This window comes from Schistocerca serialis, chromosome 9, assembly GCF_023864345.2.
Source record: "Schistocerca serialis cubense isolate TAMUIC-IGC-003099 chromosome 9, iqSchSeri2.2, whole genome shotgun sequence".
Lineage (NCBI taxonomy): Eukaryota > Metazoa > Arthropoda > Insecta > Orthoptera > Acrididae > Schistocerca > Schistocerca serialis.
In genome coordinates, this window is record NC_064646.1 from 374,280,199 (window position 1) to 374,293,796 (window position 13,598).

Genomic DNA, 13,598 nt, shown 5'->3' on the forward strand with positions numbered 1-13,598 from the left:
CAGTAACTTGATGATGCCAATCACCCCAAAATATATCTACAGTAATAAAATTGTAATCGAAAACAGTGGCGTCTTGGTTTGTAGGACAATCTGTACCAAATTTGCCATGATTTAATTGAAAGTGTTGTTTTTCAAATATTTCACATGTTACTGTGATGATTCAGCAATGCAAACCCCATGAGAAAATAGCTGAAGTAAGGTTGAAAACTGTATTGGATTTTGTATATTTTGTGGGCGATTTGCTGAGCAGCCGTTGGTCTAATAAAAAAGATGTATTATCCATATTTCGTGGCACTACGAGTAACTGGACGATTTGAATGATATGTAGATGTAGGTCCTTGATTAGATATCAATATAAGTTAATGAAGGGAAGTAAACGCTCCTTGTGAGAGTATATGAAGAATTCGCATGTATTGCGTTAATGGAATATGGCTGTGGAAGTCAAACACATAGATCCTCTCCTGATGGGAACAGTCCAGTGGTTGTGTGTCAAGTTTGATGAGACCTCAAGTGTTCGAAATGCTAATTTTATGTATTGCTATATGATTTTCGTAAGTGAGAGTAAGCCGATATTGTAGCGAGGCGGAATGCATGCTTTTCAAGATTTAAGAGGGAGTGACAGAACATTGGCTTCTTTTGATGGTTTCGGCAAGCCAGTGTAGGTCTGGAGAACTGGTGACATGAGAATAGAGCACAGGAAGCGTAAGCCTGGGTACTTACGTGCTGTTATGTTGCTGTTCCCTTCCCCTTTAACAGGCAGCACCAACACCTTGCCTTCTGCCTTGTATGGGCCGACGAGTGTCAATGGCTTATCGGTATGTACCTTTGTCTTCATGTAGTAACTGCCTGGCTTCATCCTGTCAACACAGTCAAGTTGACAAGAGTTATCATGTTCCTTTGGTGTAAACTATAATCATTGAATAATCAGATCTGTAAATAACATCGTTATGAAGTGGGTTTCACTTTCATATGCCAAAGTTCACTGTTCCAATTCCTTGGGACAACGAGGCAGGAGTCGAACCTGCAACCGTAGCGGTCACGCGGTTCCAGACTGAAGCACCTACTATCGCTCGGCCACACCGGCCGGCAGAGCTTGACTAGAACACGCGGTTTTAAGTGATTACTGAAATGTTATAATAGTGTGCATGCGTCCACAGAAAACGGTTTTACATCAAGATTACTGTAAAGAATTCTCCCCCTGGCAAGTGGGAAGGTCATGCACCTCAGACAATTGCGAAGGCGGGAAAATTAAAGTTTTCCGATCGCTGTACCAATTAGACAACGATCAAGAACTGGGTCAGACTTCTTGGACTATTACGTAAATTATAAAAGACGGGAAGCCCGCGTGGGATTACAGAAACGTGGTGCCAAACGCATGAATTGTACTTTTACTACTGCAGCCTTGTTATTGTAGGTCCATTCACAGGAGTGAGATGAAAATCAGCAGCCAAGCCATTCTGCATTACAAAATGGCTATAAATTTTACCACTGTTACAGACGTAAGGCACTTCAGCATTACAATGTGTGACTGAATTACTATACTGATAATAAAATGACACGAAGGAATATTCCGCGAAATTGCGAACGAAATGTACGACGTAAGAGAAAATGACATTACAGTATGTTGAAGAACTATTTTGAAATAACGACATCACAACGGTTATTGTAAGCGCTTCCGCTCCAACTGTTAATCATCATAATATAATCCACATTCCCCAAATACTAGAGCATCCATCTGATATATGTAGAGATGCGATAATGAACAACTAGCACATAGCGATATTTAAACAAACGTCACTTATTCACTTGTAAACAATGAACACAATCTGATAATTTAACAAATTCCAATTAGAGAAATTAAAAATACAACCGAATATGTACAAAGTGTATGGTTTCAGCCGAGTCCCCGACATACCGCTGTCGATGTCACGTGATCCGCATCTGTTTCGCTGGGCCATAGTGAGGCCACAGAAAAATATGTCGCTCAATGCATAACTAACAGGATAAGGTGGCTCTAGGAAACACATGGATGCTGTAGCTCATATAAGATAAAAGACCAACGTGTTTATTCACCTATGAAATGGAACAGTGGTCCACATTAATCCCCGTTTATAATAAACGCCCCACGTGATATACATGAATACCAAATTACTACAGAATCAGTCCCAATGCTATAAATGCAAACAATAAGAAAAATATCAGCTATTAAGATGGAGGAAAGCAAATCTCGACAGCGTTTGAATAATTCAAGAGATTTGGGAAAAGACCGCAGTTTACACGTATTGAATTGATCGTGCAGAAGCTGTTTCATTTTGCTTCGCAGGCAACAAAATTTTCAGCTGAGTCGCAATGAGTCTACAACTATATGTACATCTACATCTACATCCATACTCCGCAAGCCACCTGAAGGTGTGTGGGGGAGGGTGCCTCTATCGGTCCTCCTTTCTATTCCAGTCTCGTATTGTTCGTGGAAAGAAAGACTGTCGGTATGCCTCTGTGTGGGTTCTAATCTCTCTGATTTTATCTTAATGGTCTCTTTGTGAGATATACGTAGGAGGGAGCAATATACTGCTTGACTCCTCGGAGAAGGTATGTTCTCGAAACTTCAACAAAATCCCGTGCCGAGCTACTGAGCGTCTCTCTTGCAGATTCTTCCACAGGAGTTTATCTATCATCTCCGTAACGCTTTCGCGATTACTAAGTAAACCCGATGGCAGTTATAAGAGTCGAGGGGCATGAAAGAGAAGCAGTGGTTGGGAAGGGAGTGAGACAGGGTTGTAGACTCTCCCCGATGTTATTCAATCTGTACATTGAGCAAATAGTAAAGGCAACAAAAGAAAAATTCGGAGTAGGTATTAAAGTCCATGGAGAAGAAATAAAAACTTTGAGGTTCGCCGATGACATTGTAATTCTATCAGAGACAGCAAAGGACTTGGAAGAGCAGTTGAACGGAATGGATAGCGTCTTGAAGGGAGGATACAAGATGAACATCAAGAAAAGCAAAACGGGGATAATGGAATGTAGTCGAATTAAGTTGGGTGATTCTGAGGGAATTAGACTAGGAAATGAGACACTTACAGTAGTAAAGGAGTTTTGCTATTTGGGGAGCAAAATAACTGATGATGGTCGAAGTAGAGAGGATATAAAATGTAGACTGGCAATGGCAAGGACAGCGTTTCTGAAGAAGAGACATGTGTTAACATTGAGTATAGATTTAAGTGTCAGGAAGACGTTTCTGAAAGAATTTGTATGGAGTCTAGCCATGTATGGAAGTGAAACATGGACGATAAATAGTTTTGACAAGAAGAGAATAGAACCTTTCGAAATGTGGTGCTACAGAAGAATGCTGAAGATTAGATGGGTAGATTACACAACTTTTGAGGAGGTACTGAACAGAATTGGGGAGAAGAGCAGTTTGTGGCACAACTTGACAAGAAGAAGGGACCGGTTGGTAGGTCATGTTCTGAGACATCAAGGGATCACAAATTTAGTATTGGAGGGCAGCGTGGAGGGTACAAATCGTAGAGGGAGACCAAGAGATGAATACACTAAGCAGATTCAGAAGGATGTAGGTTGCAGTAAGTACTGGGAGATGAAGAAGCTTGCACAGGATAGAGTAGCATGGAGAGCTGCATCCCAGTCTCAGGACTGAAGACAACAATAACAACAACAAGTAATCGTGTAATGAAGCGCGTTGCTCTCCGTTGGATTTTCTCTATCTCTTCTATCAACCCTATCTGGTACGGATCCCACAATAGTGAGCAATATTCAAGCAGTGGCGAACAAGTGTACTGTAACCTACTTCCTTTGTTTTCGGACTGCATTTCCTTAGGAATCTTCCAATGAATCTCAGTCTGACATCTGCTGTACCGCTGATTAATTTTATATGGTCATTCCATTTTAAATTACTCCTAATGCCTACTCCCTGATAATTTATTGAATTAACTGCTTCCAGCTGCTGACCTCATATATTGTAGCTAAATGACACAGGATCTTTCCTTCTACGTATTCGCAGCACATTACACTTGTCTACATTGAGATTCAATTTCCATTCCCTGCACTGTCAATTCGTTGCAAATCCTCCTGAATTTCAGTACAATTTTCCATTGTGGCAACCTCTCGATATACTACAGCATCATCCGGAAAAAAGCCTCAGTGAACTTCCGATGTTATCCACAAGGTCATGTATATATATTGTGAATAGCAATGGTCCTACGACAGTCCCTGTGGCACACCTGAAATCACTCTTACTTCAGAAGACTTCTCTCCATTGAGAATGACATGCTGCGTTCTGTTATCTAGGAACTCTTCAATCCAATCACACAATTGGTCTGATAGTCCATATGCTCTTACTTTGTTCATTAGTAGACTGTGGGGAACTGTACCAAACGCCTTGCGGAAGTCAAGAAACACGGCATCTACCTGGGAACCCGTGTCTATGGCCCTCTGAGTCTCGTGGACGAATAGCGCGAGCTGGGTTCCACACGATCGTCTTTTTCGAAACCCATTCTGATTCCTACAGAGTAGATTTCTAGTCTCGAGAAAGTCACTATACTCGAATATAATACGTGTTCCAAAATTATACAACTGATTGATTCTAGAGACCTACGGTACACCGCTGCAAAAAGAGGAGCAAGTTCCTTCGCGTACATTCTGAAGTAGGCCGAATCCCAGCACCATACCTAAAAACGCACTTAAATTATCGCGCCTTCTCCCCTATCTCTCACTGTGTTCAGTCCACAGGTGCATGAAGCCTAGTGGGCGCTGTGATTTTCCTCAAACTGCCAAGAACCAGATTTGCCTCGTACATCCAGATATAGTCTCTCAGCCACGTTTTCTCGCCCGTACTCTTACGAGAAGTCTCCTGCATCAAGTTAGAAACCGACGTCTGTTCTACCACTCTTCGAACAAAGCTGTTCTCTGCTGTTTTTCGAACACAAGTGACCTGTCTCCAGGGGATAGTTTATTCGCCACTCTGCAAACGTTCAAAACTGTTGTATACCAACAAGAAAGACTCATCAAAATAGTGTCTGATGCTGTGCTTATTTTGCAAGTCAACAATCTTCCCTCCATATGAAAGTGTACTATATTAACCGATTGTTATCCACCAATATGTGTAATTCTTATACAATACTGAACTACCATATTTCAGCCAGTTTTACCCACTGAGGTCATCTTCATATACGCACTTCTCGAAAGCTGACGTCTTGCCTTCCCCTACTTTGTTAATCGTTTAGGTGAGACTGTGGTGGCTTGTTACGTTTTCTTTCTTTTTTTTTTTTTTTTAGCTTAGAGGTCATCCACGTTTAGTCAGCGCCGTCCCTTTGAAGGATAAAGGAGTTTCTACTCACAAAGTGGGCCAACAGCTTCCTACAGCATGCTAAGACATTTATCTATTACAGACTGCCCCTAGCACAGATTTCCATGAAGGCGACTGTAAAATGGCGCAAGGTGTTCTAAACTCTTAGGCCAACAAGAGTAAGATAGAGGGAAAGACGGTTAATATACAATTCGTACAAGAACCAAGATGGAACAATGAGATTGGAAGGAATGAAGTGTTTGAATTAAATAGGTGCGTAAGAGAGGTAAGTAGTCTTTCGGCCCTAATATTCAGTCTGTATAACGAAGAAACAATGAGAGAAATAAAAGGAAGATTCAAGAGTGGAATTAAAATTCGAGGTGAAAAGATATCAAACATAAGATTAGCTGTTGACATAGCTATCTTCAATGAAAGCGAAGAAGAATTACAGGATTCTGCTGAATGGACTGAGCAGTAAAGAGAACAGCGAGAAACTTAATATAAAAATGGTGGTCATTAAGTGGAAGCATTTAAGGAATTCTGATACATTAGAAGCAAAGTAATATGTAACAGATCAAGCAAGTAGGGAAAAAAAGCAGACTAGTAGAGGGCAAGAGGGCATTCCAGGACAAGGGAAATCTATTGGTATAAAACATATGCAATAATTTCAGGAAGAATTTTCTGAGAACATTTTTCTGGAGCACATTGCTGTATGGTACTGAATCATGTACATTTGGAAACCCGAAACAGAAGAGGATAGAAACATTTGAGATGTGGCGCTGCAGAAGAACGTTGAAAATTAGGTGGAGTGACAAGGAATGAGGATGTTCTCCGCAGAATCGGAAACGAAAGGAACATATAGAAAACACTGACATGCGATAAAGAAACAGAGATTAACCTCCATGGTACCAGAGGGAGCTGTAGAGGGGAAGACAGTGTTTGAGATTTTTCCAGCAAACAATCGAGGACAAATGGTGCAACAGCTGCTCTGGAATGAAGAGGTTGCCGCAGGAGAGGAACTCGTGGCTGACCGCATCAGACGATTCAAGGGACCACTGACTCAAAAAAATAAACTTGAGTACTTACTCGACGTCGTCGATGATCGCATTGCCATTTCCGATAATGTCTACTTCGTTGAATTCCAAGCTCAAGGTGACTGGCCGTTCAGGTGAGTCCTTGATTTTGATTTGCGTAAAATGTAAGGGGTCAAGTGGCGGGAGACCCAGACTGGGAATACCTGAAACGAAAAAGTATATGTGATCAGAGTGACAATCGCGATACAGCACTGATAAATAAGTAATACGGGCCAGACCGCTGAACCGTTTAAGTAACTCCAAATCACTCTAAAGCACCAATATTCCACTAATTAAAGAAATCCACTAAATTAATGTTTCAGAAAGGCCAAGAGCAGTTATCGAGAAATTTGGGTCAACAACAGCGCCACAGAAAGCACACTAAACTGTAACTTGATAATGCCCTGGGCGTGGGTAAGCTACCGGAATTACTTGGAAGGAGAGACAGCATTGGTCGTATATTTTTGTTTATTATCGCAAAATCGATTTTCGGTCACTTAGTGACCATCTTCAGTGCTGTAATATATAACTTAAATTAGTAAGCACTGGTGTCAATAAGCATTACGGCGATCACATAGACTCCAGCACTGAAGATGGTCACTAAGTGACCAAAAATCGATTTTGCGATAATAATCAAAAATATACGACCAATGCTGTCTCTCCTTCCAAGTATACCCATTATCTGGTCGTAGTGCACAGGACACTATGGAGTCGCCAATCAACCGGAATTACTGCTGAATGAACAGAACGAGTATAACCTGAATGCTTACTATGAGATATTCAGAGACCTACTACTTTGAGTAGCGTGGAGCACCCTAGCGGATTGCCGCGTACCGGCCGCCGGTGAAAAGGACACCGGGCTGTCCTCCGTGAGCTCAACCATAGGAAAACAAGCAAGTCATGCAGAGAAGACACAACATATTCGCCATCGATACTGCACTCTAATATAATATCGATTCTCAATTTTCTATTTTTAACTAACGATGTCAAATTTACTAACTGTATTATGATTTCGTTCACTGTTAACTAATCTTAGGATAGAAGATTTTGTGATTTTTGATTTTTTTTTTACTTTATACTTTTTATACTGGCATTCATAAAAGTTGTATGTTACCTAACCAGGCTATGGGCTGTATTGTACATTATTTGTACTTTTCATGGATTACAAGTACGAGTCTAATTTCACTTACAGTATATCAGCATATGTTTGTAATGACAGACGCTCGTTTAGCCTAGGGGGAAATTTTTTTTAACTGAAGACAATGCATACAGCATTTTAATCTCTATATTGGCGACGCTGGTTTACTATGTACTCTGGCTGAAGTGCCCTCTGCAGGCATTAGGTTTTTGTATAAATACTGACGCAATCTGATTATTAGCACGCACATGTTTAAATTGACGATGATTTATATCAGAATATTTTAACTGTATGTATGACTCCCATGCATGGCTATAAATATTTTATATTTCATTCATCACTAAGACTTGTATAGATTTAATCTTAATTAATTGAACCTGGCCGCTTAGACAATATTTATATTTACAACAGATCTGAAGATGGCGATAAGCCGAAACCGGTCATTAAGTGTAAAGAAATCTATGTGATGAAGACGGACTTGTGAAAATAAAAGTGCTAAAAATAAAATGATCGCGGACTCATATACAGACTTTATGTCTTCAATTGTAAGGACGAGCTCGGTGGAAAGTTTGTAAATCATAAATCGTGACCACATATGAAACTACGTTTATACAGTATTTAATGTCCAAACAAATTAATTGGTATCTGCTTTGTATACTTTGCACTGGGCACCATCACAGTGAAAAAACAAATTAGAAATGCTGGTGATACATTTGTCGCCAGACCGGTATCAATTGTAGAACAATAGTTTGATTCTAAAACTCATGTCAAGGTTGAATATATGATTTAGTTCCTCTTGCTAGACGTATACAACATTAAACATAGCAAAAACCAACTTTCCAACTCAATGAACATAATGTCTTGCAATGGCGACGGAGAAATTGCTCCTACGCAACGTGTACAAAATCGTGTAAAGTACTGAAACACAAAGCTCTCTAACCATGAATATTCCGCTAACACTGTGGGAGGTAACTCATTTCTGTGGAAGAGTGGTTGGGGAGGGCTATAAACTTTCCTAATATGTGCAGCTCGCAAATGTATTGTAAGGGACTCCAAGACCAACGAAATAATACGATTAATCAGGCAACTCAAGTTGCGTAGAAGATCCCAGAAATTTTGAGCTGCTCAGAAAATGGATAATGCTAATGCAAATGCGACGATGACTCAGAACTCATCAGAATGCACCAGCCATCACCGGATAGAGACAGCCATGATAGCAGCAGAAAAAGGTTGCCATCGGTGATCTCTGGACCCCGAGTGCCTCACACAGCCTCACAAGGCAAGTGCCTAAAATTCTTGTACTGTAAGACTAACTCCTGATTGTTAGAAAAGCTGTACATGCAACACACGCAGATCGCTTGCAGATGCCTGTGGACTGCGTATGCTACAACCCATGTCGCGGAAATGTGAGCCCATAGAGATTTGACTGCAAGACGAACTTTCCAGTTCATCTCCGCTGACACAGTGGCTGAAATACTTAACTAAAACTATTCAAATCTGGTCAATCCTGGCAGATCCAAATAAATAGTTAGTGATACAAGTTCCTGAAAAGTACTGCAGGTGCAGAAAGATGTCACCAAAACGTTGTCATATGCAGTCGAGATCGATCGCTGTCTTTCGATTTTGATCGATTTTGCCACTCCACCAGGCACCTCAATGGCAGCTTTTACAGAGTTTCTCGTATAGTGCGCGACAGGACATGGTTCTGCAGCCTTATGGGGCTCTTCGCATCAGTTACTTTGCTCGTTCTATAACACGACAGTGACAGAACCGCATTAAAACTGCGAGCGTGTTATAACAAAACTAAAAAAAAAATTTGTGCTAAGTATTTGAGAACTGAGTGCTCGACTATCATTTTTGGGTTTCATTTTGAAGTAGTTATGAAATATGCGTAATAAGTGGAACAAATGAGACTTTATTCTCATTCAGCAACTGATATGATAGTTATCAGAGACATGTACACATGATGATGATGAGGTCCCATACTCCGAGGAGCGTAGGGGGACAATGAGGGAGACCCGCACCGCCGACTAGTCAAGGTCCTAGCGGAGGTGGTTTGCCCTTGCCTTCCTCCGACCGTAACTGGGATGAATAGCGGTGATGAAGGTGACACAACAACATCCAGTCATCTGGAGGCAGGGAAAATCCCTAACTCCACCGGTAATCTAACCTCAAACCCAGTGCGCTGGAAGCGAGAACGCTACTGCAAGACCACGAGCTGCGGACCATGCACATGTACATAACACTAATGTGCATGAAATTATTTCTAGGTTGCAGCAGCCACGCAAATACCAAACAAATGAGTTTGTAGCGTACAGTGACACTAACTACGATGACATGCGGATGAATATTTTATGAAATAGATACTAAGTGACTTTACTTGTGATACGTACCTCAACGTAAGTAGCACATTGATATGGTAGAAGGGCAGCCAACACGTCCCATCAGTTTTTTTCATTATTATTCATTAGCGACCAACTACATTAATCGTTACAGTCAAGTTGTAGAAGGTTATCGTATTGTAGTGCCAACTTATCTGTTCATTAGAATAACAAAACTTATTATAATAAGACTCTGTAAGATCATTATCTGCAGAAAAATAACCACGCTTGCTGGCCAGTAAAGTTTTTAATGCTTCCCGATTGTTGGTTATCGTTTACGTTCACGCAACCGTTTCTACCGCTCTGTTCGACCAACAATGGTATTCCTTAACTGGTTCAAACATTAAAGTGTGGCTACGTGCGAGTAGGATTCGCGCAATGAGGGTTCCTCACAAATTTAATTATGTATGTAGACAGATCGTAGAGGGTGACCAAGAGATGAATACACTAAGCAGATTCAGAAGGATGTAGGTTGCAGTAGGTACTGGGAGATGAAGAAGCTTGCACAGGATAGAGTAGCATGGAGAGCTGCATCAAACCAGTCTCAGGACTGAAGACCACAACAACAACAACATGTAGACAGACTACTCATCCTGGCAAGCGGAGGAGCTCTCGACGATTTTTGTCTGTTATCGATATTGGCAAGCCAACAGTCCCAGGAATTCCAAGACCGTGACAAAATATCTATAGTAGTTCCTAAGATATCCCGGCGATTAAAAAGAAGCGAAAGCGGACGTCGCTTTATATATGTAAAGAGAGGAGATCTAATGAAATGTTTTTTATTCACACATTAAAACATGACTATAACTTACGTTTTATATTTACATGCAGCAATATTTTTTCTGTTTCGCTATTAACGGACAGCGAATGCAGTGTAATATATAAATGCCAAAAGATATTTCTTATTTCATATAATAACGATTTTACAATTTTCGAATTTTTTTCCCTTTACTGGTACTGTGTAACCTTGCTTCTTGCCAAATTTCATGGTTCTAGGTTAACGGGTGCACCCTACAGGTTTTGATGCTTGAGTTTGCGAGTATTAAGATACGTGTTATAAATGATAGCGTCTTTTACTCGCGTTAACTTCGAACCTTAAATATTGTACGCAGACAAAGTATCACAGTATGTGACATGTACTTCAGTATGACACGTCTATCCGTTCCTGAGAGAAAGAGGTTTCAACAGACGGACAGTAAAAGGGTAACACATGACAAGAATATATTTTTTTTGTCATATAATTACAAATTAACAATTTTTGAATTTTTTCCTTTACTTGTTCTGTAAAACCTTGCTCCTTGCCGAATTTCCTAATTATAGACCATGGGGACATACCCAATATGTTTTAACGAGTGAGTTTACGAGTATCCAAGTAGGTGATATATAAATTTCAACTCGATTCTCTTACACACTACTGAGAGAAAAAGGTTTTAACAGACGGACAGCCAGAAAGAAGGGTAAAATAAGTGACAAAAATATTTTGAGGCATGATATAAACACAAATTAACAATTTTTGAATTTTCTCTGTACGTATACTGTCAAGCCACGGTTTTTGAAAATGTGATAATTGTAGGTCAACGGAATGTACCCTCTAGGTTTTGATGAATGAGCTCGCGACTCTGAAACTACGTGACATACATGGCCGTATCTTTTGATTTCGCAGTCTTGGAAGGTTAAATGTTGAACACTGCGAAGGGACTGTAGACTTTGGTGTGTGACATAAATTTTAACTTGATACCTCTATCGATTCCTCGGAAAAAAGGTTCTTACCAGTCGGACAGAAAGACAAACAGACCGATAGGCATACAAACAACAAAAGGAACCCATTAGGATTTTGTTTTAATGGCTGAACTACGTAACACTAAAGGCTATTGTTTACGATAACGCAGTGATACTTTTTTAATTATGGAAGCGATTGCATGAGAATCAGTAATCAAAAAATTGTACACTAACTGCAAATAAGAGTAAGAGGTAGATGGGGTAAAATTACCACCCTAACAGAAATTGTATTTTCGCGGTACCATAATTATTAACAGAAGTATGTCGCTTACACATTTTGAACCTACATGTGATATAGTACGACACGAAAAAGGAAAAAAAATGTGTAGGAACTGTATGTATTTTTCTGAAAGACTTTCCCAGCTTCCTAGGGAGGAAACATGGCAATGGCCATCGCAGCTGCATCTCACGTCCGTTGCTCTGATTTCCAGAAACATTCATCTCTTAAAACAATATCAGGCGACTGCAGCAGATCGATTTCAATCACCAAACATAACAGAACAGAGACAGTTTTAAATAACATAGTTAATTTGAAATAGTCCCGACGGAATGGAATTACGGATGACAGCTTCGTGTATCAAAGGGTCTGTAAGTCAGTCGGATCTGTAGTATTAAGCGTGACGTAATAAAGGTACGTGGAAAGAACTCTTACTGGTAGAAGTCCATCTGACCTGTCGTACTAAGCGTGACATATGGAAGGTGTATGGTAGGAACTCTTATTGTAGTGAACGTCTTGTTCATTTTCATGCTTAGGATGGTCACTTTTCCCTATCGGAAAGTATGTTGCCATTAGTGATTCACACATGAAACTATCACACAAAAGAAACCACACAGAACTAAATTTGTAGGCCAAAAGACGCTGTTTAAACATGAAACGATTCAAAGGTATTACTCTACATATACGTAATAAGATTAATATGTTGTAAGTAAGGTTGCAGTATCACTTCTTAAAACATTTATTGATTATTACAACATCAGTTTCGGAAGATTTCCATTTTCAAGATCACGCGTATACAAAGTTTGAGAATTTCAATGTGCTACTGTAGTTCTATTTTCTTATTTTTTTAAGTGGAGAATTTGGTGAATTATTAACTTATAACTGAAACTTTATTCATATTTTTTGCTATCGAGAATTACACAATCAACTACGTTGTAATTAATTTTTATACTTCTAAATTATGTGAGTAAGTGGAAGACTAACGTCTGCGTTGTCCGACGTATATATAACATCTGGTGTGACTGTATCTGGTGACTGTTCTCGTAATATTTCACATTAAATTCTGAAATATCTACACTTGTGTCCAAAATTAAAGCAACAAACCACTATTTCCCAGCCTTGTGACTAATTCAAGGTTTAATAATACAAACTTGCAACAGTTGTCCGTGCAATAGACTGCCGCGCGGGTGGTGGCATTCCGGTCAACAACGGACAACTACGCCAATAATGACGTCATGGCACCTATCAAATGGGGTAGACCCACATCCACACTCGATGTGTACACAGTCACAGACGGGGCGGAATGGCACAAAGACGATGCCTATCAGACTATGTGCGGTGGAATGGATGTAGAACAGTTGCTAACTGATGTGGTCCGATGGCTTAATGTGAATCGTACTGTTGTTTGTCGGACGTATCGACAGTTTATAGAGACCGAAACAGTATCCCGAAGAACAGGGCAGGGCTGACCACGTGTGGTATAAGAAAGAGAGCAATGTTATTTGGCTGTAAGAACACGACGGTATCGTCTTGGTACTGCACGGCAACTGGCATTTGCCCTCGCGGCATCCACTGGACATGTCGTATCGAGACAAACGGTGACAGAAGGCTTCGGCAGAGTGGCCTTTACTGTCGGAGACCCGCTGTATATCTACCTGTGATGCACCTTCACTGAACGGAACATGTACAGTGGAGTCGTCAACATAACACC

The 13,598-nt window shown here is 40.3% G+C and overlaps 1 protein-coding gene across 1 annotated transcript in view; it reads right to left on the reverse strand.

Moving 5' to 3' along the window:
- The window catches only part of LOC126419786 (protein takeout-like), an 87,500-nt gene that overhangs the window by 23,065 nt on the left and 50,837 nt on the right, over positions 1-13,598 (reverse strand). The window contains exons 3-4 of the mRNA XM_050086971.1: positions 6,386-6,536; positions 721-857 (exon numbers count right to left, since the gene is read on the reverse strand). Of these exons, the coding sequence (XP_049942928.1) occupies positions 721-857; positions 6,386-6,536 (288 nt within the window). The remainder of the gene's footprint in view (positions 1-720; positions 858-6,385; positions 6,537-13,598) is intronic.